Consider the following 25,082-nt stretch of genomic DNA (forward strand, 5'->3'; position numbering starts at 1 on the left):
TAACCATTTTTCGTTAATTAAAGTAATCTTTTACAAAAATCTTCTCCTCTGAAACTACTTGGCCAAATTAATCCAAACTTGGCCACAATCATCTTTGGGGTATCTAGTTTAAAAAATGTGTGGCGTGACCTGGTCAACCAACCAAGATGGCCGCCACGGCTAAAAATAGAACAAAGGGGTAAAATGCAGTTTTTGGCTTATAACTCAAAAACCAAAGCATTTTGAGGAAATCTGACAGGGGATAAAAATGTTTATCAGGTCAAGATCTATCTGCCCTAAAATTTTCAGATGAATCGGTCAATCGGTTGTTGGGTTGCTGCCCCTGAATTGGTAATTTTGAGGAAATTTTGCTGTTTTTGGTTATTATCTTGAATATTATTATAGATAGAGATAAACTGTAAACAGCAATAATGTTCAGCAAAGTAAGATCTACAAATAAGTCAACATGACCAAAATGGTCAGTTGACCCGTTTAGGAGTTATTGCCCTTTATAGTCAATTTTTAACCATTTTTCGTAAATTAAAGTAATCTTTTACAAAAATCTTCTCCTCTGAAACTACTTGGCCAAAATAATCCAAACTTGACCACAATCATCTTTGGGGTATCTAGTTTAAAAAATGTGTGGCGTGACCTGGTCAACCAACCAAGATGGCCGCCACCGCTAAAAATAGAACATAGGGGTAAAATGCAGTTTTTGGCTTATAACTCAAAAACCAAAGCATTTTGAGGAAATCTGACTGGGGATAAAAATGTTTATCAGGTCAAGAACTATCTGCCCTGAAATTTTCAGATGAATCGGTCAATCGGTTGTTGGGTTGCTGCCCCTGAATTGGTAATTTTGAAGAAATTTTGCTGTTTTTGGTTATTATCTTGAATATTATTATAGTTAGAGATAAACTGTAAACAGCAATAATGTTCAGCAAAGTAAGATCTACAAATAAGTCATCATGACCTAAATGGTCAATTGACCCCTTAAGGAGTTATTGCCCTTTATAGTCAATTTTTAACAATTTTCATTAATTTGGTAAATTTATGTAAATTTTTACCAAATATAGTTCTCTGTTACTAATGGGCAAAGTTCATGATAGATATAATTGTAAGAAGCAAAATCGTTCAGTAAAGTAAGAACTTCAAACACATCACCATCACCAAAATACAATTTTGTCATGAATCCATTTGTGTCCTTTGTTTAATATGCACATAGACCAAGGTGAGCGACACAGGCTCTTTAGAGCCTCTAGTTTGCCATTGTAAATGAAAGTTAATAAGACTTTATATTAACACATATTAAATTAAAATATACTTTGAAATATGCAAATAACTTCAGAGATACGAAACTAAGTTTTGTTGGGGTGTAACTTAACAGGAGGGGCTTGGTAATTAAATAAAATCTATAGAGACGAGTCCCGTTAGTATAGAAAGTCCCTGTTTTTACTGAAGAAACAAAAACACTTAGTACAAACTAGAACTTGACTGCATCAACAACAACAACTTCTAAAAATTATAAGTTACCATGGTAATTGAGAGAATACATAATCACTTAATACAAATATTTTGCTATTACCTACTTTTTGTTTATATCTTTATATTTTTTTAATTCAGAAAGAAACTCAAAATGAACTGAAAAAAGCAAGGATGATGGGAAGAACATCACAGAATAGTATCTAGAAGACAATGGAATTGAGAGAAAAAGGTACCTCATTGATTGAAGCAATCCCTTTATAGCTTTTGACTTGCTGTACAATGTACTTGTGTATTTTTGTTGAAGGTTTAATAAAATCAACTAAAAGTGTACTGATTCATCTTAACTGTGCTCTGAAAGTACCCTTTTAATGATATTCTTAAATTACCATTACGTTCAGACCACAATAAGGAATAATCAGTGAACAGTTGATGCTATATGTATTAATAAAAGGGCTTTTTAACAGCATTATCATGATTATATTTGCTTAAATATTTTGACCTGGATAAAGCTTTCCTAATACAATGTAAGTTATTATAGAATTGAAGGAACTCAATTTAATGTATAACATGTATAAAAATAATGATTTTCATATTGTCAATCAACTAATTAAATATAATCCATGCTGTCCACTATAAAAATGTTTGCATAATTTGATGTAAGTATAAACATGCAGCCACTTCTATAACTTCAGAACCTCAGAACCATTGACACTAGGGAATGCAATCTTTGTAATTGCATTTGAAATACTTAGTTATTAAATTGCAGTATGGAGTAAAGGTGAAAAATGCTCTGCCCTTTACCAAGGTGATGGAAATTTTTACCCAGGATTTATCTTGAAAATTATCAGATCACCTGAACTGAAAGCAATTGTACAGTTTGATGGCTACACAAAGGAAGAAGCTGAAACAGTTGATATAACACAGATAAAACCAATTCAAAGAAAACAGAAAGAAAAATCAGGTATTTCAAGTCTCAATAAAAGATGTTGCTACTATAGTGATCAACAAGACTACATCAAGCCTTGCAACAAATTGATGAAAGCTTTGACCAAATTCTTTCATAGATACAAATATTTGGTTTGGAAATTTTGCTGTAACTGAAAAAAAAAATCATGTAAAAATGGGATATCACAGCCTAGTATTTACCATGATGTAGTTTGTTAAGCTCATAAACTTAGATACGATCCATGTAAACTCATTGATCCTTTGAACATGTTCTAATAAACTTTTTCTCAAAGCTTATCAAATTTTAAACACTGTAGTAACATTGATTTTGTTATTGAAAAACTAAAAATAGGTAAATATTTATGTAACTGTAATGAATACTCATGATCCTACATCCATATTTTATGTTACTCTTTACAGCAGCTCTTGTTGAAATAACATGTTTTACAAGTACACTTGTATCTTATGTTTATTGTATTTATGGTCTAAGTAATTATCGTTGTTATACAAATTGACAAAATGTTACTTACAATGTATGTTTTACTGAACTTATATTTATGTAACTTACTATGTCCTTGTTATCCCGTATGGCACATAGGGCAAGGACATGGTTATATCTATGAATTCATTAATTATAGGAAGAAGTGGTATGAGTGCCAATGAGACAACTCTCCATTCAAGTAACAATTTATAAAAGTAAACTATTATAGGTCCATATTACAGTTTTGATTTTATTGCAGATGTAATATTGGTATCAGAAGAGAAAAATGATGGTTTGTTTAAACCCTTGTGTGGTAAAGAAGAAGACAAGTATCTTGAGTAAGTTACGGAAAAGTTTACCTGAAATGTGGAAGCAACCCAACAGGACTTTATTAGAAAGATACATCCAACTATTGGCTATAATTTGTTGACTGCTTTGTTTTTGTCGAGCGTGCAACTTTTGTTGCAGAAAGCTCGACATAGGGATAGTGATCCGGCGGTTGCGGCGGCGGCGGCGTTAGCTTACTTCTTAAAAGCTTTATATTTTAAAAGTTAGAAGACCTGGATGCTTCATACTTTGTATATAGATGCCTCATGTTACGAACTTTCCGTCAGTCACATGTCCAATGTCCTTGACCACATTTCCATGGTTCAGTGACTACTTGAAAAAAAAGTTAATTTTTTTTTGTAATGTTAAATTCTCTCTTATTATAAGTAATTGGATAACTATGTTTTGTATGTGCATACCTTGCAAGGTCCTCATGCCCGTCAGACAGTTTTCACTTGACCTAGACCTCATTTCATGGATCAGTGAACAAGGTTAAGTTTTGGTGGTCAAGTCCATATCTCAGATGCTATAAGCAATAGGTCTAGTATATTCAGTGTATGGAAGGACTCTAAGGTGAACATGTCCAACTGGCAGGTGTCATCTGACCTTGACCTCATTTTCATGGTTCAGTGGTTACAGTTAAGTTTTTGTGTTTTGGTCTGTTTTTCTTATACTATATGCAATAGGTCTACTATATTTGGTTTATGGAATGATTGTAAGGTGTACATGTCTAGCTGACAGGTGTCATCTGACCTTGACCTCATTTTCATGGTTCAGTGGTCAAAGTTAAGTTTTTGAGTTTTGGTCTATTTTTCTAATACTTTATGCATTAGGTCAACTATATTTGGTGTATGGAAATATTTTATGATCTATATGTCTGTTACGCAGGTTTTATTTGACCTTGACCTCATTTTCATGGTCCATTGCTAAGTGTTAAGTGTTTGTGTTTTGGTCTGTTTTTCTTAATTTATAAGCAATCAGTCAACTATATTTGTTGTATTGAAGAATTGTTAGCTGTACATGTCTGCCTGGCATGGTTCATCTGACCTTGACCTCATTTTCATGGTTTATTGATCAATGTTTCTTGGTTAATGTTGAGTTTATGTGACAGTTGTAATAAAGCTTTATATTTAGGTCTATCAACATTATATCAATGATTAGTAAAGAAGGCGAGACATTTCAGCGTGTGCACTCTTGTTGATAATTGGTATAAGATAATGGACAATATTATTTTTATCTTTAAGACTTAGACGTGATGTTTCAAACAGAATCAAATATCTTTAAACATGTTAAAGGTTTATAGATAGCTAGTTCAGTTTATTTTAATAAATTAATATTATAGGAGGAAATATAAAGGTTTATAGCCAGTTCAGTTTATTTTAATATATTTATATTATAGGAGTAAATATAAAGGTTTATAGCTGGTTCAGTTTATTTTAATATATTTAAGGAGTAAATATAAAGGTTTATAGCTAGTTCAGTTTATTTTAATATATTTATATTATAGGAGTAAATATAAAGGTTTATAGCTAGTTCAGTTTATTTTAATATATTTATATTATAGGAGTAAATATAAAGGTTTATAGCTAGTTCAGTTTATTTTAATATATTTATATTATAGGAGTAAATATAAAGGTTTATAGCTAGTTCAGTTTATTTAATATATTTATATTATAGGAGTAAATATAAAGGTTTATAGCTAATTCAGTTTAATTTAATATATTTATATTATAGGAGTAAATACAGAGACATGAGTGATGATGATAGTGATGTCAGTTCTAGTGCTAGTATCCTTAAAACTCCACAGAGAAAGGGTGTGGTTGCCACAGGGGGTCAGTCCATCAATCATAAAAAGACAGCAGCTAGAGGGAGGAGAGGCAAAGTTAAAACTGTAAATAGTGAGAAGAAAAATACAGACAAATCACAAATTGATCAAAAACAGAGGTTAGTATGTTTTTTACATAAAAGGAAAATACATATTTCAATATAGATACTCAAATTTTCACGATTTCCCATTTCATACATGCTTTGTGTACACAAATTTAATTGTTTACATCTTTATAACATGCATTCAATTCTATATACAAAAGTCAATAAACAGCTTTAATTATTTTCAAAATGAAGGATTTGAAACTTTATTATTTATGTTATAAAGTTCAATTAGTATGATAATAAGAAGATGCAGTATGATCACAAATAAGACAATTCTCCACTACAGACCAAAGGACACTGAAATTAACAATTATAGGTCACTGTGCGACTTTCAACAATGAGCAAAAAATATAGACTAGTTTCAATGTTGGTTTTATCTTATTTGTAAGTTTGTCATTTGATACCATTCTTAATTGTTAGAAAAATAAACATTGGGGAAAAGAAGAAAAAAAATGCACCAAATTAAGATTTTAACACTTTATTAGGTATGAACTATATTGTAGAAAAAAAGAAAATGACTCTGTACATTTTGAGCTGAGTGAGGATACATTTGACTCGCAGAAACCATCCACTTCTAGAACAGCCCTCAGACATACTAGACACACTATAGATTTAAGTGATTCTTCAGATGACTCATTTAATGATAGAAAAACTTCCAGACAGGATAGCAGCAAGTTGAATGAAGAGCATAAAAACAAATCATCAGACACCAAACCAAGCCTGCAGAAATGTAGAAATAGCTCTACAGATTCTACTGAGGATAACTCAGATTTTAAAAATGAAGGTATCATAATATTCATAATAGCCCTCCACTTTTCTCATAATGAATTGTTTACAGCAGAAAGTGAAAAATAAGGAGGGAATAAGCTTTAAAATAATAGTCTTTTTAAGATCTTAGTTTCTGGAAAATATATAAAAGACATTTTAAATAAGTTATACAATGAAATGCAGGCAATAATTGAAATAGTACCATTTTGGTCTGAGAGAACCTATTCAAAACAAAGTTGTTTTATTACATAAATAAGGCTGTTAGTTTTCTCGTTTAAATTGTTTTACATTGTCTTTTCGGGACCTTTTATAGCTGACTATGCGGTATGGGCTTTGCTCATTGTTGAAGGCCGTACGGTGACCTATAGTTGTCTGTGTCATTTTGGTCTTTAGTGGATAGTTATCTCATTGGCAGTCAAACCACATCTTCTTTTTTATAGTGTATAGTATGAATGCATGTCCTGATTTCCAGATATACAATTCAATGAGAGAGGAATGATGTTACATAAAAAAGTCATGTCAGCAGATGATCTCCAACAGTAAACCTATATTTATATATACAATATTTTACTGTTTAGAAATTATGGCATCCATTTATTATTGCGATTTGTCATTTTTGACTAATAAAATTAATGGTACCAATTTTCTTGCACCAGATGCGCATTTCGACAATACATGTCTCAGTGATGCTCGTGGCCAAAATATGTGAAATCCAAAGCTTACATAAAAGATGAAGAGCTATAATCCAAAAGGTCCAAAAAGTATAGCCAAATCCGAGGAAGGAATCAGAGCTTTGCATGAGGGAGATACATTCCTTAATTTATAATAATTTCTATCATTTTGTAACAGAAAATTTTAATAACACAAAAAAATCCATATTTTCATGCAAAGTACCGAAGTACTGGCTACTGGGCTGGTGATACCCTCGGAGACTAATGGTCCACCAGCAGAGGCATCGAACCAGTGGGAGTAATAAAATTAACGGTACCAATTTTCTTGCACCAGATGCGCATTTCGACAATGCATGTCTCTTCAGTGATGCTCGTGGCCAAAATATTTGAAATCCAAAGCTTACATAAAAGATGAAGAGCTATAATCCAAAAGGTCCAAAATGCAATTTAAATTTTTTGCGATATTGTGAAAGATCCGGTTTAATTCATATATAAAATTTCAAAATGCAATTTTAAATTATTGCAATTATAAACCTGTCGCAATAATAAAAACATCGAAATAATTTCTGAATTTACAGTAATACTATAAAAAAAGAAGCTAAATTTCTAACATTAGTCATGTTAAATCTTTATAAGATGTATCTATTTTTCAGGTTTTGATGATTATGATTTGGAGAAGCCCAAGTTTAAGTTTACGCCATCAGCTGCTAAGGTCCCATACAAGTTATCAGGACCAGATGAAATACCTGTCATACAGGTAAACTAAAATAGTAGTTGAATGTAGTTCATAGTGATCTATATTGCTTATCTTTATATCCATGTTGCGTTCATTAAAATACAATCATATCACTTGAACTTGAACTTAAAGCATATATTTTTTGTGACCCTTATCAACAGTGAAACAAATAAAATCATGATTAAATTGTTATAAGTGGTCATTTGTTATGAACTTAATGGAAATTATGCATTTGTGCTTTCTTGTTTGCCAAATTAAAACTGTATCATGACATAGCAAACATTCAAATTTCTTTTGAAAAAGAATTGAATATTTTAAATGGTCATTCTCAAATTTCCGTTGTTTTTTTGCATTTCCATTGATTGAATGCCCTCATCATTGTACATTATTTCTTATGCAGTTTTAACAGTGCAGTTGAGTCTGATTTTTTTTTGAATTACCTATTTGCTTTATTAAAGCCATTTAAACAAGATTTAATGAAAGTTTTTTTATCATTGATATGTTATACAATCTATTAGTGAAAACAATCAGTTTGTTATAAAGTAATAATCAAGTAGGCTTGATGGGGTATACTGTGAGGTTATTTTTATTTATGGATACATTTTATTTTTTGATTTCCTGGGTATAAGTGAATAACTTTATTTAGTTTAGTTTAAACATTATTTATTAATGAAAAATTACAAGATATATATTACAATGATACATAAAAATAATACCCAATGAAGTTTAATGATACATAAAGTTCAAATATAGGATTGATTCAGAAACAAGTTTGGAAAAACTTTTATAATCTGTCTCCCTAGAATAACTTTGACAATAGTCAACACCGCCAAACTAAGTATCGAAGAAATACAATTGTTTCGTCCATCCAAGAAAATTGTTACCCACCTAAAATAAATGAATCCACTGTAGATGCACTTTATTTACCAAATTGAACTATTTAAAAGATGAAAATGTCTTATATTATATATTTTCCAGATACCAGCAACAATCAACCGTTACTTGAGAGACTACCAGAGGACAGGGATACAGTTTATGTATAATCATTATAAAAATAGTCAGGGATGTATTCTGGGAGATGACATGGGTCTTGGTAAAACTGTTCAAGTAAGTCTTGTAACAGTTGTGACATTGTCAACAAAGTATAAGAGTTATGTTAACCCTTTCAACGCTAAACACGGCATATGCCGCGATGACATACGCCGTCCGCCACTGCTATTCGTGGCATATGCCGCGATGACAACGGATTTTTCATAAGGACTCTTAAACCATTCGGTTTTCATTCGGGTCCTCTCTAATTTTTCCTTGTATGAATCGAGGATATGCAAGGTCTCATTTGCCCTTGAAATCCCGGCAATTTTTATTGTAAAATCATGCAGTAGAAGGAAAATTGAAGGAAAATAAAAACAAATATTTTGACAAATGCAAATGGCGGAAATCGGAAACGAAGCTGTAAATATGGAAATATTTCAGCATTTCTATGGCGAAACTGACGACGAGGATTAGTTAAAAGGTTTCTTGTTATCTCAATGTGTTTATTACATTCAATTCGTGTGGGAAATATGATTTGATCGATCATTACGAGACGTAGAAAAAGGGGGAAAACGGAGGTTGACTGAAAATTTTGAGAACGGAGCCACTGATTTGTGCCATGATTACATAATACGTTGTGTATGGTGCAATACGCTACGGAATCGAGCAATTGGTGTCTTCTTTATTATATGGCAGATAAAAAAAAAAATAGATGAAGACATTTGTGTTGAATTATACAAAATTCAACACAAATGTAATAAATTACACCTTTTACCTGTTAATTACCTGAAAATGCAGGTAACCTGATAAAAATTTTACTGAAATGACTGCATAACATTACAGTTCATACTCTCCTGAGCATTTTTCATGCAATAACCTTTTCTGTATCTCTTATAATAAAAAAGATACAGCAGTCTGGAAAGGAATCTGTTCTAATGAATGAACACAAAAAAAAAATGCAGCAGCAGCAGCCATTTTTCTATTTTTTTGTGTAGCGTTGAAAGGGTTAATGTACATATATTAAATAGAAGTAATTAGATAATTAGATCTTTTTTAAGCACATTGCTTCCAGATCATAAAATCTGTTTTGCAGAATTTTCTTTTTTACACCAAGATAAGTTAAACCTTAAGAGAAAAAGATTTAACAACTTGTGAGAATTGAATATGGACTGATATCCCCGTTGATTTTCATTAATAATAAACTTGCTGAAGGTTTTTATATATATATCGAAATTATATAAAGCAAATTAATATCAAGCAATATTAAAGATTACACAATAAATCATTTGGCATAAAACAAAATGAAGCAAGTTAGTCATACAGTTTATCTAAATTTGCATTGAATTAATATTATGTGTCTTCCTCTTTGTTCAAAGGTGATAGGATTTATATCTGCCCTAATGAGGAAGCATGGAAACAGAATAGACATGCTGAAACATAAACCAAAGTTTATAAGACAGGTGATTAATAACTGATCCATCAAATATTGAAAGTAAGATAATTGAAAACTACATGTAGCTCTGAAGACCAGGCAGTAAATTCGATAAAACTACAGCCCCAACATTACAAAATATGGCATGTTCACTTGTAGAACTTGTCAATAGTCTAATGTATAAATATTCCCATGTCTGCAAACTGAAATATGGGTTTCAAGACTACAGAACGTACACCATTTAAATAATGCAGTAAAAATAATACCTATATGATAGATGCATGATGACATTAGATATGTCTTAAATTTTTATGTACATGTTTTAAATTTTATTTTCTTTGAATATTGTGTTGAAATCCCTAAAAACACACACACACAGATGTATAATTTTGTCAAAAGCTGACACTGCTTGAATTGGCTTTTGGATAAATTATAAAAATCAGACTTATCTATAAAATGTCAAGTTAGAAATAAAGTATACAGACATTTTTTTTTCTTTCAGATGTCTGACAACAAGAAGAATCTGCAGGATGAGGAGACTATTCCTACAGACCCTTTCCTTATTATAGGCCCAGGAAGTGTATTGTATAATTGGATGGATGAACTTGACACATGGGGATACTTTACTGTTGGGTAAGATCAATAGACTTGACACATGAGGATACTTTACTGTTGGGTAAGATCAATAGACTTGACACATGGGGATACTTTACTGTTGAGTAAGATCAACAGACTTGACACATGGGGATACTTTACTGTTGAGTAAGATCAACAGACTTGACACATGGGGATACTTTACTGTTGGGTAAGATGGATAAACTTGACACATGGGGATACTTTACTGTTGGGTAAGATCAATAGACTTGACACATGGGGATACTTTACTGTTGGGTAAGATGGATAAACTTGACACATGGGGATACTTTACTGTTGGGTAAGATCAACAGACTTGACACATGGGGATACTTTACTGTTGAGTAAGATCAATAAACTTGATACAGGGGGATACTTTACTGTTGAGTAAGATCAATAAACTTGATACAGGGGGATACTTGACTGTTGTGTATGATCAATGAACTTGACCCACATGGGGATACTTTACTGTAGGTAGATATAAAACTAACAAGTCCAGTTATATAATGTTTAGTTTCAGTGGTTTTCTTTCAAAGATATGTCGGCTTAAAGTCGGGATTTACCTTTACAGTAAAGATGCTGATAAGTACCTGCTTCTTTAACCAAAAAAAAACCCTAAGAAATTTGAATGAGATCAAATAGGCCACATATAAACCTGGTATAAAGATTATATTGTGTTTCAGTATCACGGTATTAATAGGAACAAATTATTTACATACGATCAATACATCTAATGACCTCACTATTTAGTCATGTATTTCTTTCTATAGGAAATTCCATGGGACAGACAAAGAGCAGTGCTTTGCAGATACCAAGAAAGGGAAGCATGAAATTGTTATAACAACATATGAAACATACAGAGACAACCAGGTATATAAAAAAAGACAACGCTGCCTTGTTTTTACACTTTGTATCAAAAGTATGTAGATATCATTTTGTTCTAAAAATTCTTTATAACAGCATGATTTCACAAATAATATTTGATTAATATTTGCAGGAATTGTTGAATTCTATCCATTGGTCAGCTGTAATTGTTGATGAAGTTCACAAGATAAAGGTAATATGTGTTAATATTTACTTATGTATTCTTACCATTTGTTTAATACATCCCTTGGTCGCCAATTGGTCTAATTATAAAAAAAAAAGTAGATGTGGTATGATGGCCAATGAGAACTCTCCACAAGAGACCAAAATAACACAGAAATAAACAACAATAGGTAATAGTACGGCCTTCAAAAATGAGCAAAGCCCATGCCGCATAATCAACTATAAAAGGCCCTGAAAAGACAATGTAAAAAATTCAAATAAGAAAACTATTTTTAACGACCATTCTGTTAAAGACCAAATTCCTAGATATTTTGATAATACTGAACTCCCTCTCATTTGTTATATTTACAAGAAATCTACCCGAAAATATGTGTTTAATTATAGCCAATTGTGTAAAGATGTAAATATCACTGAAAATACACCTATGTCGTGTAATTGCAGTAATTCAGAACACACCTATGGACCAATTTCCCATGTTATAACAGGAGACCTTAACATCGTTCGCGACCGAGAGTTAAAATCATTCCTCAGTAAAGGACCTAAATATCGTCCCCCGTCAACTATTAACTGGAATGAGTGTCGTAATATCATCAACGACTCACTCCGCGCCTACTGTTTGAAATGGGTAAAACGGGAAAAAGCTGACAAAAAATCTTTGGACTCTTTTTTTAATTCAGTAATGAAGATAGTTGATATTCGAATACAACATTTTAAAGAACATTTTACCCTCAACAAAAACTATAAAAACCCTATTTCGCGTATCAAAAATAAACTAACACAGTCAGGATCCTACTTCGTCAAAATTATCTCCCCATTACGCCAGTTCATTTTCACAATCGTAAAAATGGAAGCCATTGTAGCGATGACGCGCTACCAATTTTGCTCTTGGAAACCGATAAATTTATCCACATTGCACCAATACGATCCTTATATATCAGTTATATTTTAAAAGACAAATGTATCAACTAGCTAATGAGCATCAGTTAATGATATTGTCTGCATTGATTCAACTTAAAACTATTGTCTGATCGGTTGTTAGGTGGAATTTTCGAAAAATCATAAACATTTAAAAAAAAACTAATTAAATATTTCGTGGAAGGGCAGACTAGATTTTTTTAGTGGTTGAAGACTATAAACCCTAGTTATCACACACAAAAAATTAGAATTTTTCGAAGATATGCATTTTCATCATCCAACTTGTAAGACTGTCGTCAAGTACTTTCAGTAAAAAAATAGCTATTCGAACACACCTTCCCTGTTTTTGTGACTCATTAGATAGGTATTTCACTTGACCCATATATTTCATCTTTTAGTACTGTTAGAAATAATACACATATACAAATTAAGCCAAAACAATACTAGATAATTAGATTTTGTGTTATAAAGTCAACCTGTAGCTTTAATACATAAAAATGATAGAATCTGAAGCGAGACGATGTATGAAATATTCTTACTTTGAACGATATCAAGACCAAATACTCAACTTAAACACGCCCTAACATAAAAAGGTGCACTCGATTTTCTCTTTTCGATACAATTGTTACCTATTTTTTGGAATTTTTTCTTCAGTCACATAATGGAAGGGCAGACACGAAAATTACTGAACTAATAGATTGATATCTTTTCCGTCCGTGGTAATTTTTTCAAAAAAATCGGAGGTTATGCATTTTTGTCATCCAACTTGAAAGATACCCATGTCGTCGACTTGATATCTAATTGTTCTGCTTAACTATGTACTAGATAAATTGAAAACTTATGCAAATGGTGTTTTTGAAATAAAACACCTCGTAATTGAGAAAAAAATTGCAGTTTTGTTTGTTTCTATTAACTTTTTAAAAATTTGTCACTATAGTAAACAATACAGTAAACATTTATCGCCTTCTCTAATAGAGAGCTTCGATTCTTTTGTTCTATTTCAACCTGGTTTCCGACTGAACAGAACTAGCCAAGGAATTTGTTTTTGTCCCGGCTGATAAAGCTGCGAATAATATCATTATTGTTTGACGTAAATTTTATATAGAGGTTCTGCAAAAGGAAATCACGAATTCACCAACATTCCAACTGACTTCATTTTCAGAAAACGACATCTGTAACAAACATAAACTTTTAGCTACTTCTTTACAAGCAGAACCAAACACAATGAAAGTCCCAACTATGTACTGGCTTCCGAAGCTGCACAAAAAACCTTACAAATATAGATTTATTTCATCTTCCAGCCATTGTTCAACTACTAAATTGTCTGTTTTACTTACTAGTACACTTGGTACAATAAAAAACCTGATAATAAATTGTTCAAATAAGGCCTTTGAAAATAGTGGAATTAATTACTTTTGGAGTGTCAAAAACTCGTTGGAAGTACTTGATAAATTGCATGCATATATTGGTGATTTTGAATCTGTTCAAAGTTTTGATTTTTCTACCCTATATTGCCTCATATTCTTATTAAGAAAAAATTCACATCCCTAATTAACTGGGCATTTAAAAAGTCGGAATGCGAGTACATATGTTCAAACTCTTTTAGATCATTTTTTAGTAGCAATAAACAAAAGAACTATGTCAATTTGACATGCTTTGATACTATTTATGCACTTGAATTTTTACTTGATAACATTTTTGTTCGCTTTGGAGATTCCGTATATCGTCAAGTTATTGGAATTCCAATGGGGACTAACTGTGCACCACTTATTGCGGACCTGTTTTTGTATTGTTATGAGTTACAATTTATGACTAAAATTAGCAAAGACCCATCAAAACAACATTTGATACAAAAATTTAACAATACTTTTAGATATTTGGATGATATATTGGCTCTAAATAATGACGACTTCAGTATGTATACTAAAGAAATTTATCCTGTAGAACTTACTTTAAATAAAACTAATGATAACAATGACCACTGCCCTTTCCTCGATCTTGATATCTATATCATAAACGGGAAGCTTAATACAAAAATTTATGATAAAAGAGATGATTTTTCATTTCCTATTGTTAATTATCCATTTTTAGATGGTGACGTTCCCTTGTCACCATCTTATGGTGTTTATATATCTCAACTTGTACGATTCGCTCGTGTATGTAACAATGTATTAGATTTTAGCGAGAGAAATTTATGTATTACTGAAAAATTATTACACCAGGGTTTTCGATATCACAAACTGGTCAAAACATTTACTAAATTTTATCACCGGTATAAGGAAATAATTCGTAAATATAACTCAACATGCAGACATCTTATACGTTCAGGTATTTCACATCCAAAATTTTATGGAAATATTCTTTATAAAGCACAAAAATGTCAGTATTCTCCTCAGAAACTAACAAAACCTTTAAATAGACTTATTAAAAGGGGATATAGTTACGATACTGTTGTCAGGTCATTAAAGATTGCATATTTTGGCTTTAACATTGATTCACTGATAGGGTCTTTGCATCGGAACTAAACACATTTATTTCTAAAAAAAAAAAAAAAAAAAAAAAAAAACAGTTGTTGGCATGACACGGGTTATGTTCTTCTCATATATTTTATGATAGTATGATACTAAACCCCTAACGGGAGGGATTGTACCTGATATTCATATGATGAAGACATAATCTTTCAATCAGTTTAATTGAGGTCTGGAGCTGGCATGTCAGTTAACTGCTAGTAGTCTGTTGTTATTTATGTATTATTGTCATTTTATTTATTTTCTTTTGTTACATCTTTTGACATCAGACTTGGACTTCTCTTGAACTGAATTTTAATGTACGTATTGTTATTCTTTTACTTTTCTACATTGGCTAGAGGTATAGGGGGAGGGTTGAGATCTCATAAACATGTTTAACCCCGCCGCAATTTTGCGCCTGTCCCAAGTCAGGAGCCTCTGGCCTTTGTTAGTCTTGTATGATTTTAAATTTTAGTTTCTTGTGTATAATTCGGAGTTTAGTATGACGTCCATTATCACTGTACTATTATGCATATTTTAGGGGCCAGCTGAAGGACACCTACGGGTGCGGGAATTCTCGCTACATTGAAGACCCATTGGTTGCCTTCGGCTGTTGTTTGCTCTATGGTCGGGTGGTTGTCGCTTTGACATATTCACCATTTCCTTTCTCAATTTTAAGTAGTTAATTTACTGTATCAGTTACGTATCAACACTGAGGTTGTGCACAGTTCTAAACCCTGTTTGACTCTAATATTATTTTTTTAAACATTTATTAGATTCATTTACAATACTGGATTTTTACCAAACTTGGACAGAAGCTTCTCATGCAATCAAAAGATAGTATGTAGAAGAAAATATTTAATAATTTGATTTCCTTATTTTTGTTGAGCCTGCCAATAACAGAAAAAGTAGGCAAGACACTACAGGGTTCCGCGGAACCCTTACAAATTGTTTAGTTGATTTCAAGTCATGAACATCTTTGATCAACATATGTTCTTTCTAATTGACACATATTTACATTGTTTTATTATGTTTTAGGGTCAGCAAGCTTTAGTTACTCAAGCACTGAAAGCAATCAATACTGACCTAAGATTTGGTTTGACAGGCACTGCACTACAGAATGATATGTTAGAGCTTTGGTGTATCCTAGATTGGTAGGTACAGAATGATATGTTAGAGCTTTGGTGTATCCTAGATCGGTAGGTACAGAATGATATGTTAGAGCTTTGGTGTATCCTAGATCGGTAGGTACAGAATGATATGTTAGAGCTTTGGTGTATCCTAGATTGGTAGGTACAGAATGATATGTTAGAGCTTTGGTGTATCCTAGATTGGTAGGTACAGAATGATATGTTAGAGCTTTGGTGTATCCTAGATCGGTAGGTACAGAATGATATGTTAGAGCTTTGGTGTATCCTAGATCGGTAGGTACAGAATGATATGTTAGAGCTTTGGTGTATCCTAGATTGGTAGGTACAGAATGATATGTTAGAGCTTTGGTGTATCCTAGATCGGTAGGTACAGAATGATATGTTAGAGCTTTGGTGTATCCTAGATCGGTAGGTACAGAATGATATGTTAGAGCTTTGGTGTATCCTAGATTGGTAGGTACAGAAGTATATGTTAGAGCTTTGGTGTATCCTAGATTGGTAGGTACAGAATGATATGTTAGAGCTTTGGTGTATCCTAGATTGGTAGGTATAATAGAAGAAACATTAACCTTTACTTGTATATTTAAGGTTGACATTACATGATCTCTTTGTAAAATATGCAAATAAAGACAAAAAAGGTCACAGTAAACATGAACACTTAGTACATGTATTTTTTTTATTAAGAAACAATAAGTGGATTTATTGTTATTAATGGGATACTATTATTGGGGGATTTCATTGGTGGAAGTAAACCAAGAATTTAAATGTTCAACGAAGTCAGACCTGCCAACTTTTGAAAATCTCCATGGGGGATTTAGCGCGCGACTAGATTTTTAAGGGTTACAATTTTAGCAACTTTTCAGTGTGCATTGTTTTTTACTCCTAAAATAGTCTAAGTTCTCTTCTTTTTTCTTTAGGTATATTACTGATGAGCTTGTAGGCTTTGATTTCTTTTATTTGCATGATTCTTGTGCTATTAATTTATAAAATTGACAAAATAACTGAAGAATAGAGAAAAATGGTATTAAAAATAAAGGATTCAAAGTAGAGACCCCCCTTTTCCGCCTCCAAAGACCTTTTTATCTATGAACCTTGACTCAAAAGACCTAAAACTACATGTCCTAAAGTTAGAAGGATGAAGACAGATTTTGATTTAGTCTTACTTATGGTCTTACCAGTGTCAATGAGAAAATGGATAAAATTTGAGTTATCTTTCTTTGTATTCAGAGGTGCTCTTACTGGCGGAGGCTTATACAGTAACACAGTAGAAGTGAATTCAAAATGGCGTCCATTTTAAATCAACAGACACACGATGTCTGGTTTCAAAAATTAAACAGATTTCAAGATAGACGATGTTTTCTTGAGAGTTCATTACAGTTCTCATCTTTCAATTAATTATGATTTTGTTGTGGAACTACGGCAAATGTTGCAAATTGTGCTTGTATGATAAATTGATTAAAAATGAAAGGCTGTTTGACCAAATTTGTGTATAAAAATTAATTTTGAGGACTGTTAGTGTTACGACCCATTAGGTAATCTGATTACATACAACCAATAATTATGACACCTGTTGTGACTGTTGATTAGCGTAGGGTCGTTAACTTGTCATATTATGTCCCCAGGTAAAATTATAGATTTTTTAAAATTGATCAGAAAAACTTCAAAATCGGTAAACAATAATTTTTTCGGGTATATTTGGTGAAAATCGGGATTTTGACTAGTTTTACGATCCCGATATCGGGATTCGGGTTGAGGGATAAAAATCGGGATGATACCGCGAAAATCGGGATAGTTGGCAGGTCTGACGAAGTACAGAATTTTTCTATATATATATACTTGTATGCAAACATTGACAAAAGGATGAAATTAAATATGCACGAAAATACAATTTTTCATTAGTCCACAAAAATTGTTTTCCACAAAAAAAAATGAATCAACAGTATATTAATGCAGAACAAAAATTATAGTTCAGTAATTAGAAAAACTTACATTAGACATAAATTCAATAAACTCATTTCAATTTCTCAAAAGGTTGTGTTTTTTGATTAAGCGATTTGGAGTTTGCTTGTAAAAATATAACCCACAATTCCTTAGATTCAGAATTGTTGAATGAAAAAAATTCCAGATATGTAGAAGAATTTATTTAGTTATAATACCTTTTTATAACTTCTTATTTTTACCTTATAGGGCTCGGCCAAATTGTCTAGGAGATCCTGAAGAATTTAAGTTCAATTATGTAGAACCAATAAAACAAGGACAGAAAATTGATGCTACTAAAAGACAATTAGCTGAGGCCAGAAAATGTAAGCGCTGTTCTATCTAGTGTGTCCAAATATTGAAAAATGACATAGAATTACTTTATGCAGAAATAACTAATGCATACTGAGATTATATATATGGTTTCATAGTACAAAAGCTTTAATTATGATTTTTTTTAAAAGGCTTGTAGGTAGAATTTTGTAAAATGGCTTGTAGGTAGAATTTTGTAAAATCCTGATTTTGAATATCCACAGAAATACATATTTTCCCACAGTATGTATATTTCACAACTGTGTGTGATTTTGGATTTTAATTCTTAAGAATATGATAGAAATGATATCTTTGTTTAACTCAACTTTAAAACAAATGTTTACATTACAATAGTCATTTGTTTTTCTAGTGAAAGAAAGATTTTCAGCAATCAGAAATAAGATGCTGTTGAGGAGGACAAAAATGTTGATATCAGATCAGCTGCCTACAAAAGATGACAAGGTTGTGTATTGCCGCTTGACTCCATTCCAGGAGGCCGTTTATAAATGTCTGCTGCAACATCCACTTATGAACACCGTTATGAAGATGGACAAACCATGTGACTGTGGTAGTGGACATATAACAGGGATATGTTGTAATGTTAGTAAATATCATGTATATAACAGGGACATGTTGTAATGTTAGTAATTATTTGGCAATTTAACTGTTTCTGAACCCATTGTATAAAAAAAATTATCAACATATGGTTGCCAGCTGTGATCTCAGAAGATGATTGGATGAATTTAAGGGTCATGACCTTTATCAGATTATCTTAATTCACTTACAACATTTAGAAACTGTAAAGGATCATAAGATTAAACAACTGAAAAATTCCCCTCTTTGAATGACTGTGTTCAAAGGAAAGAACTTTGTTATTAAGTCTCTCAATATGAGAAATATTTGATAAAGAAACCCACCATCTATAGTATAGATTTTTGTTTGTCTTATTACAGAACAAAGGTTTTCAATTAAGGTTTTATTTAATTTTCAGAAACTTAAAGAATTTAAAGTTTCCTTCAGAGAAGTGATGTTTACATTTCTGAGCCTCTTTTTGAAAGTTGGTAACCATGTTGCATTGATGATTCCTGCAAGAACCTCAGAAGACAACCTAAAACCATTAACTAAACACATACTAAAGGAAGTCTATGATCAGTTTCCACAGTATTTCACTGACAGCAAGGAGGCTTCATTCAGAACATTGTCAGATCCAAAATATTGTGGAAAAATGAAGGTATTTCTTGTAATTAGTTTACTGCAGGTATTTTTAAAACGTATCTACAAATAATCATAGACTTTTTGAATTAAAAAAAAAGTGTTGCATGAAAAATATCAAAGTTATAAGGTTATACTCAGACACATCAAAATGTTAAAATACATGAAGGTTAGAAATTACAGTTGAAAAACTAAATGCTGTGATTAATTTTAAACATATATTTCAAGATATTTTGCATAATTATTCTGTTAATGGAATAGTTTATAGTTATTTCGTCTTCAAATTTGCCCTTTCTTTCAATTGACGCATTAAATAAAACACCTGTGAAGTCAAGCTACCAAAATTATTTAAGCCATGTTTGTTATTCTTCTTTTTTTCACCTTGAATATTGTATAAATTTGTTATAATTGATTGCCTTCTTCATAAATTTAATTATTTATTACATTGTACATGGTTTATATTTTACTAGGTATTAAAGGGATTGCTGTCTGTATTCTACAAAGATCACAGTAAAGTGTTAGTGTTCTCCTACAGTACAAGGGTAGGTTTAAAAACCAGATTTACACAAAACTCACAAACACAGACTTGGCATTACAGATTTTAAATGTATAATTTGAGGTCGTTTTCTGTTATTTTCATTAGAATAGTTGTCACCAGTTAATTTAATTTGCCACCATCAAATCCCTTATTGATGCTGTCTGAGCTAAAAATACAATACTGTTATCTTCTAAGTTTAATTTAGGAGATAACTGTATTGTATTTTAAGCTTGGCCTTCATAAAATGTAGATTTTACTGTCGCAAATTGAGTTTACCTAGCAACGCGTAGCGTAGCTAGGTAAACAGATATTCGTGACAGTAAAATCAAGTCAATATAAAGCACCATTTTACAATAAATACCATTTGATAAATATTTTGGCATAAAATGACATAAATCAAAAAGTTTGGAAACTGTTGCATTGTCCTTAGCAACTTAAACAATGTGACGTCATATGTATACGTATTCTCACGACGTAAAAAATAAACACTAGATGAATTTTTACCTTCAGTACGCTTCAGAATGGTTTCAACGTTGACAAAAAGAATTTTTTGAGGCACAAAATGTGGCTTTCATGTTTATTTTGAGAGAAATTACATACCCCAAGAAATTTGGGATTGAAAATGGTGGCTTTCTTACTTAAGGACTGGTAGAACGTTTAATTTACCCCTTCAAAACGTCCAATGAAAATTATCGTTACATACAAATTGCATTAGAATTAAAATTTAGCTGAACTTTTTAAATTTTTGCTTGCCTATTGCTGTATGACGTCAGAGGAGTTAAATAACCAGGTTTATTTCACATGTGAAATTATCAGGGTTTTTCTTTAACTGGGAAATCAATGTAATTCATTGCAACCAATGTATTAAATAGTTCTGTTCATTTGATATATAATGTAGGTACTAGACATATTTGAGCAGTATCTAATGACAACAGAATATGAATATAGACGACTAGATGGCAGCACTAGTATAAAGAAACGAATGGCATTAGTACGGGAATTTAACAGGGATCCTAACATCTTTATCTTTCTAATCTCTACCAGGTAATACTATAATGAATGTTCTGTAACAAAGAATATAGAAGTGAGATATGCATAATCACCAAAGATTATTCTGGTGAACATATCTAGAAAATCTTTGATTGAACCTGGTTTTATAGTTAGCTAAACCTCTCACCTGTATGACAGTCACATCAAATTCCATTATATTGACAAGGATGATGGTGAACACAACAAATAGACATAATTGGTAAAAAATAGGGGAACAGCAGTCAACATTGTGTTATAATCTTAATCACTAAAAAAACACACACAAAACAAACAAATTTGTAACAATAAAGCACAAAATTGCATGTAGACAAAGCATATTAGCAAAAATTAAAGACAAGAACTTTACCATAGTACAATAACACAATGACTGGATGTTTGAGTACAAAGCCACGTTATGTATGTATGTATCATAGAAACAGAGTTTATGGTTAAAGTTTTTGGTCAAGGTACTTTTTGATTAATTTGAAGTCCAATCAACTAGAAACATAGTACACATGTTCCCTATGATATGATCTTTTTAAATTTAATCTCAAATTAGAGTTTTTACCCCCATTTCACAGTCCACTGAACATAGAAAATGACAGTGCGACTGGAGCATGCGTGTATTATGGACACATTCTTGTTTTAATTCATCTAAAGACAGAATAAAATACTGAAATTTGGAAACCTGTTTGTAAAGAATTCTGATTTGAGTACTCAGAAAATAGTTTCACTACAGATATGTAATTTGTCGATGGAAATAAAGCAAAAGACATTTTACTATGGTAATTTTTGAACCTGTGTGAAAAGTAGCCCCACTGAATTATAGAATCAAATCTTCAATTTGGTTTGAATTACTACAGCAGTTGATACACTAATTTAACAATGTCTTTGTTTGTTTCTATGACAGGGCAGGAGGACTTGGATTAAATCTGACCGGTGCTAACAGAGTGGTTATATTTGATCCTAACTGGAATCCTACCCATGATCTACAGGCACAGGACAGGTATTTTATTGGGTGGGGAGTGATGGGGTGGGGTGGGGTGGGGTGATGAGGTTATTTTATGGCATCAGTACTGAAGCCAGAACCTTATTTAAATCAGAGCTAACTGATTTTGAAATACCAAAGATTTAATTGAATTCTACTGTTGTTTGTTTGGTTATCTACTACTATAAATACTATGTTATAAATATCTCACCAAAAATTCAATAGCCTGTGTTGTATTTTAACTTTTATTACATTTGTTTAATAGTCTGGTTGTAGTTTTGCAGTAAGGTGTTCTTTTGTGAGTTGTTGATGTGATTTTAACATATTTTTGGATAAAGGGTAGTTGCTGATATAAGATTTACATAACAGAACTATTTTAGGTTAAGTAAGCCAGTAATGCCATAATGTGACAATTTTACTTTAAAGTCTGTGACTAGACATGAATATTGTTGAAGACCATATGTTGCTGTGAAGATGTCTCTTGGTTAATTTATAAAGGTTGGTGGTTCAAAGTCTTGTTGAATTATGCCCAATATTTTGTTGTATTCAGATTGTAGGATCATCTTCATTTACCTATATAATTAAGTGTTTTAGTTTCAAACCTTGCCTATCATTTCTTATTACAGAGCATACAGAATAGGTCAGAGAAGGAATGTAAAAGTATACAGACTGATCTCCTCAGGAACTATTGAAGAAAACATGTACCTTAGACAAATTTATAAACAGGTAAAATTTTTACTGATAAGTTTAACACATATATGCAGCCTAAGTGGTTAATCAAAGACTAACAAGTCTAATGGTAGAACATGGGAATACATGAGAACATATAACATGTTGCAAGGGACTTGAAATACAGGGTGTTCATCTGTCTTTGCAGTCCTGTTAGTGTTAACAGTGTCACCACAATTATTTGTACACTTTAATTATTTAAACTGTAATTGTACTGCTCCTCAGGGCGTCTTGATTGACAAATACAAATTGTTGTTGTTGTTGTTGGTACAATTTTTTCCACATTTTTATAAAACTTATACTATAGGTTGATATCAGCAATATCTTAGACAAGTTTTATAATGGTTGCCAAATTGACTTTTTCCTGAAAAGAGTTATGCTCCTTGAAAATATCAGATTTATGGAAAATGTCCTTGTTAGCGCTCTCACAGGTACATTTCTTTCCAGATTTTTATGTAACTTATGCTATAGGTTAATACCAGCAATATCTAGTACAAGTTCTATAATGATAGAAGATCAACTTTTAAAAAAGAGTTATGGAAAATGGCTGTGTAGCGTTATAAGAAAAAAGTGTTTTATTCAGTTATTGCCCTTGTACCTTGGAGAGATAAAATATGTGCAATGCAGGTGACATTGGAACCTGGTTCATTTATTTTCTACAGACTTTTATCTTTCTGATTATTGTTATATTTCAGCAACTAGACAGTGTTGCTATACAGAATGAGAATGCCAACAGATACTTTAAAGGGATAGCTGGTGATAGAGCTAACCAAGGTGAACTGTTTGGTGTCAAGAATATGTTCCAGTTCAGGACAGGGGACAAGTGTCTCACATTGGATATCATAAATGTAAGTTTTGACCATAATAACAATGCATAAATATTGTGTTAAATTCATTAGTTTCAGTATGTCCAAAATTTCCTGCAGTCAATGTAAAACAAGATTTTCATTCTCATTCGAGATTTGTTGTATCTGTTGAAATGAATAACTTTAGCATACAGATAGGTGGCATATTTGACAAATCCAGTTTTTAAACCTAGTATTGTCTGTATGAGTATTTTTGTTTTTGTCTATCAAAAATTGATTTTATAGGAGAATGAGAGAGTTGAAACAGAATTAGTAGGATTTACTGTGTCTAAATATATATCTAATGATGATGATGAACAAAGAGCAGATAACTCTGAAGTATCAGAAGAAGACACAACAAATGAAGAGATAGAAGATCAGATGGATGATTCACTACTCAACTTATTTGGTATAACTGGTGGGTATTTAATTAATTGTACAAATGGTTTTTAGGCTGTTTGTCAAGACTGGTGTAAGCCTCGATGTTGTTTCCTTTTTAGATTTAATATTAAAAACATTTTAAACAATAGCTTGTTAAATGGTTGCTGTTTTATTTTGATCTTAAGACAGTCTACCAAAAAAATCCAAGTAGACTTGTCATTCTTCAAGAAGAAAAAAGTTGAAGCTACATACGTTCTGATAAAAAAAAAATTGCCTTGCAAATAGCTTTAAAAAAATCGGCCTTGACCAATTCCATACTAGAAAAAACTATGCAGAGCTCACAATTTCATGCTACTGCTCTCTCATTTGCCTAGGAATGAAATATTTGGCTAATTTACACCACCGCCCCTTAAAAAAAGAAGCTGAATAATTCACAAAATTTGATTGAAATTTGGTTGATGGTTTATAAGGAGAGTAAATGTATCAAATAGAAATAATTAATGTACTGATTTATCAATTAACCTAACTAGTTAAATTGGTTTTCCTTATACTCTTCAGACAGAGATGACTTTGATATCAACAGTATAGAAGATAGTGATGATGTTCATTACATAGGAGATGTTGATTCTCAGGACTCTCATACATCTGTCAAGACAGCAACCAGGAAGAAAGAAACTCAAACAGGAAGTAAAAGGACAAGTAGCAGAAAAACATCTACACCTGCTAAGCCTTCAATATCATTACCTAACGAAGGCAAAAAGTTTTCACCAAAAAGATCAAAGCTTAAAAAGTCATCATCATCATTTTCTTCAGTGTCAGATGTTTTTGGTAAGAATCTTCATTATTCAAACTAATATATTTGTCATTTTGCCGTAAACAATTCATCTGTATTGAGCATTGGAGCCACTCCCTATATACAAGGTGATAGGACGCGCCGCTGGAATAAGTAACATTTTCCAGCTTGACATGTGTGAATAAGTGGGGAAAACTATCAGAAAGATATGATAAAGTCAATAAAGTTCCCTTTACT

At 31.8% G+C, this 25,082-nt stretch overlaps 1 protein-coding gene across 4 annotated transcripts in view; it reads left to right on the plus strand.

Moving 5' to 3' along the window:
- The window catches only part of LOC139523039 (uncharacterized), a 55,055-nt gene that overhangs the window by 22,344 nt on the left and 7,629 nt on the right, over positions 1 to 25,082 (plus strand). For 3 of the 4 annotated variants that reach the window (XM_071316799.1, XM_071316791.1, XM_071316808.1), the window contains exons 2-23: positions 1,603 to 1,693; positions 2,231 to 2,425; positions 3,150 to 3,228; positions 4,952 to 5,161; positions 5,635 to 5,933; positions 7,242 to 7,345; positions 8,303 to 8,431; positions 9,733 to 9,816; positions 10,291 to 10,421; positions 11,192 to 11,291; positions 11,419 to 11,478; positions 15,929 to 16,044; positions 18,229 to 18,344; positions 18,701 to 18,930; positions 19,322 to 19,561; positions 20,013 to 20,084; positions 20,979 to 21,124; positions 22,020 to 22,115; positions 22,724 to 22,823; positions 23,522 to 23,674; positions 23,918 to 24,089; positions 24,611 to 24,880. In XM_071316799.1, the coding sequence (XP_071172900.1) occupies positions 1,675 to 1,693; positions 2,231 to 2,425; positions 3,150 to 3,228; positions 4,952 to 5,161; positions 5,635 to 5,933; positions 7,242 to 7,345; positions 8,303 to 8,431; positions 9,733 to 9,816; positions 10,291 to 10,421; positions 11,192 to 11,291; positions 11,419 to 11,478; positions 15,929 to 16,044; positions 18,229 to 18,344; positions 18,701 to 18,930; positions 19,322 to 19,561; positions 20,013 to 20,084; positions 20,979 to 21,124; positions 22,020 to 22,115; positions 22,724 to 22,823; positions 23,522 to 23,674; positions 23,918 to 24,089; positions 24,611 to 24,880 (3,121 nt within the window). In that variant the 5' untranslated portion in view covers positions 1,603 to 1,674. The remainder of the gene's footprint in view (positions 1 to 1,602; positions 1,694 to 2,230; positions 2,426 to 3,149; positions 3,229 to 4,951; positions 5,162 to 5,634; positions 5,934 to 7,241; positions 7,346 to 8,302; positions 8,432 to 9,732; positions 9,817 to 10,290; positions 10,422 to 11,191; positions 11,292 to 11,418; positions 11,479 to 15,928; positions 16,045 to 18,228; positions 18,345 to 18,700; positions 18,931 to 19,321; positions 19,562 to 20,012; positions 20,085 to 20,978; positions 21,125 to 22,019; positions 22,116 to 22,723; positions 22,824 to 23,521; positions 23,675 to 23,917; positions 24,090 to 24,610; positions 24,881 to 25,082) is intronic. The other variant, XM_071316816.1, reaches the window with a different exon arrangement.

This window comes from Mytilus edulis, chromosome 1 (assembly GCF_963676685.1).
Source record: "Mytilus edulis chromosome 1, xbMytEdul2.2, whole genome shotgun sequence".
NCBI classification, from domain to species: Eukaryota; Metazoa; Mollusca; class Bivalvia; order Mytilida; family Mytilidae; genus Mytilus; species Mytilus edulis.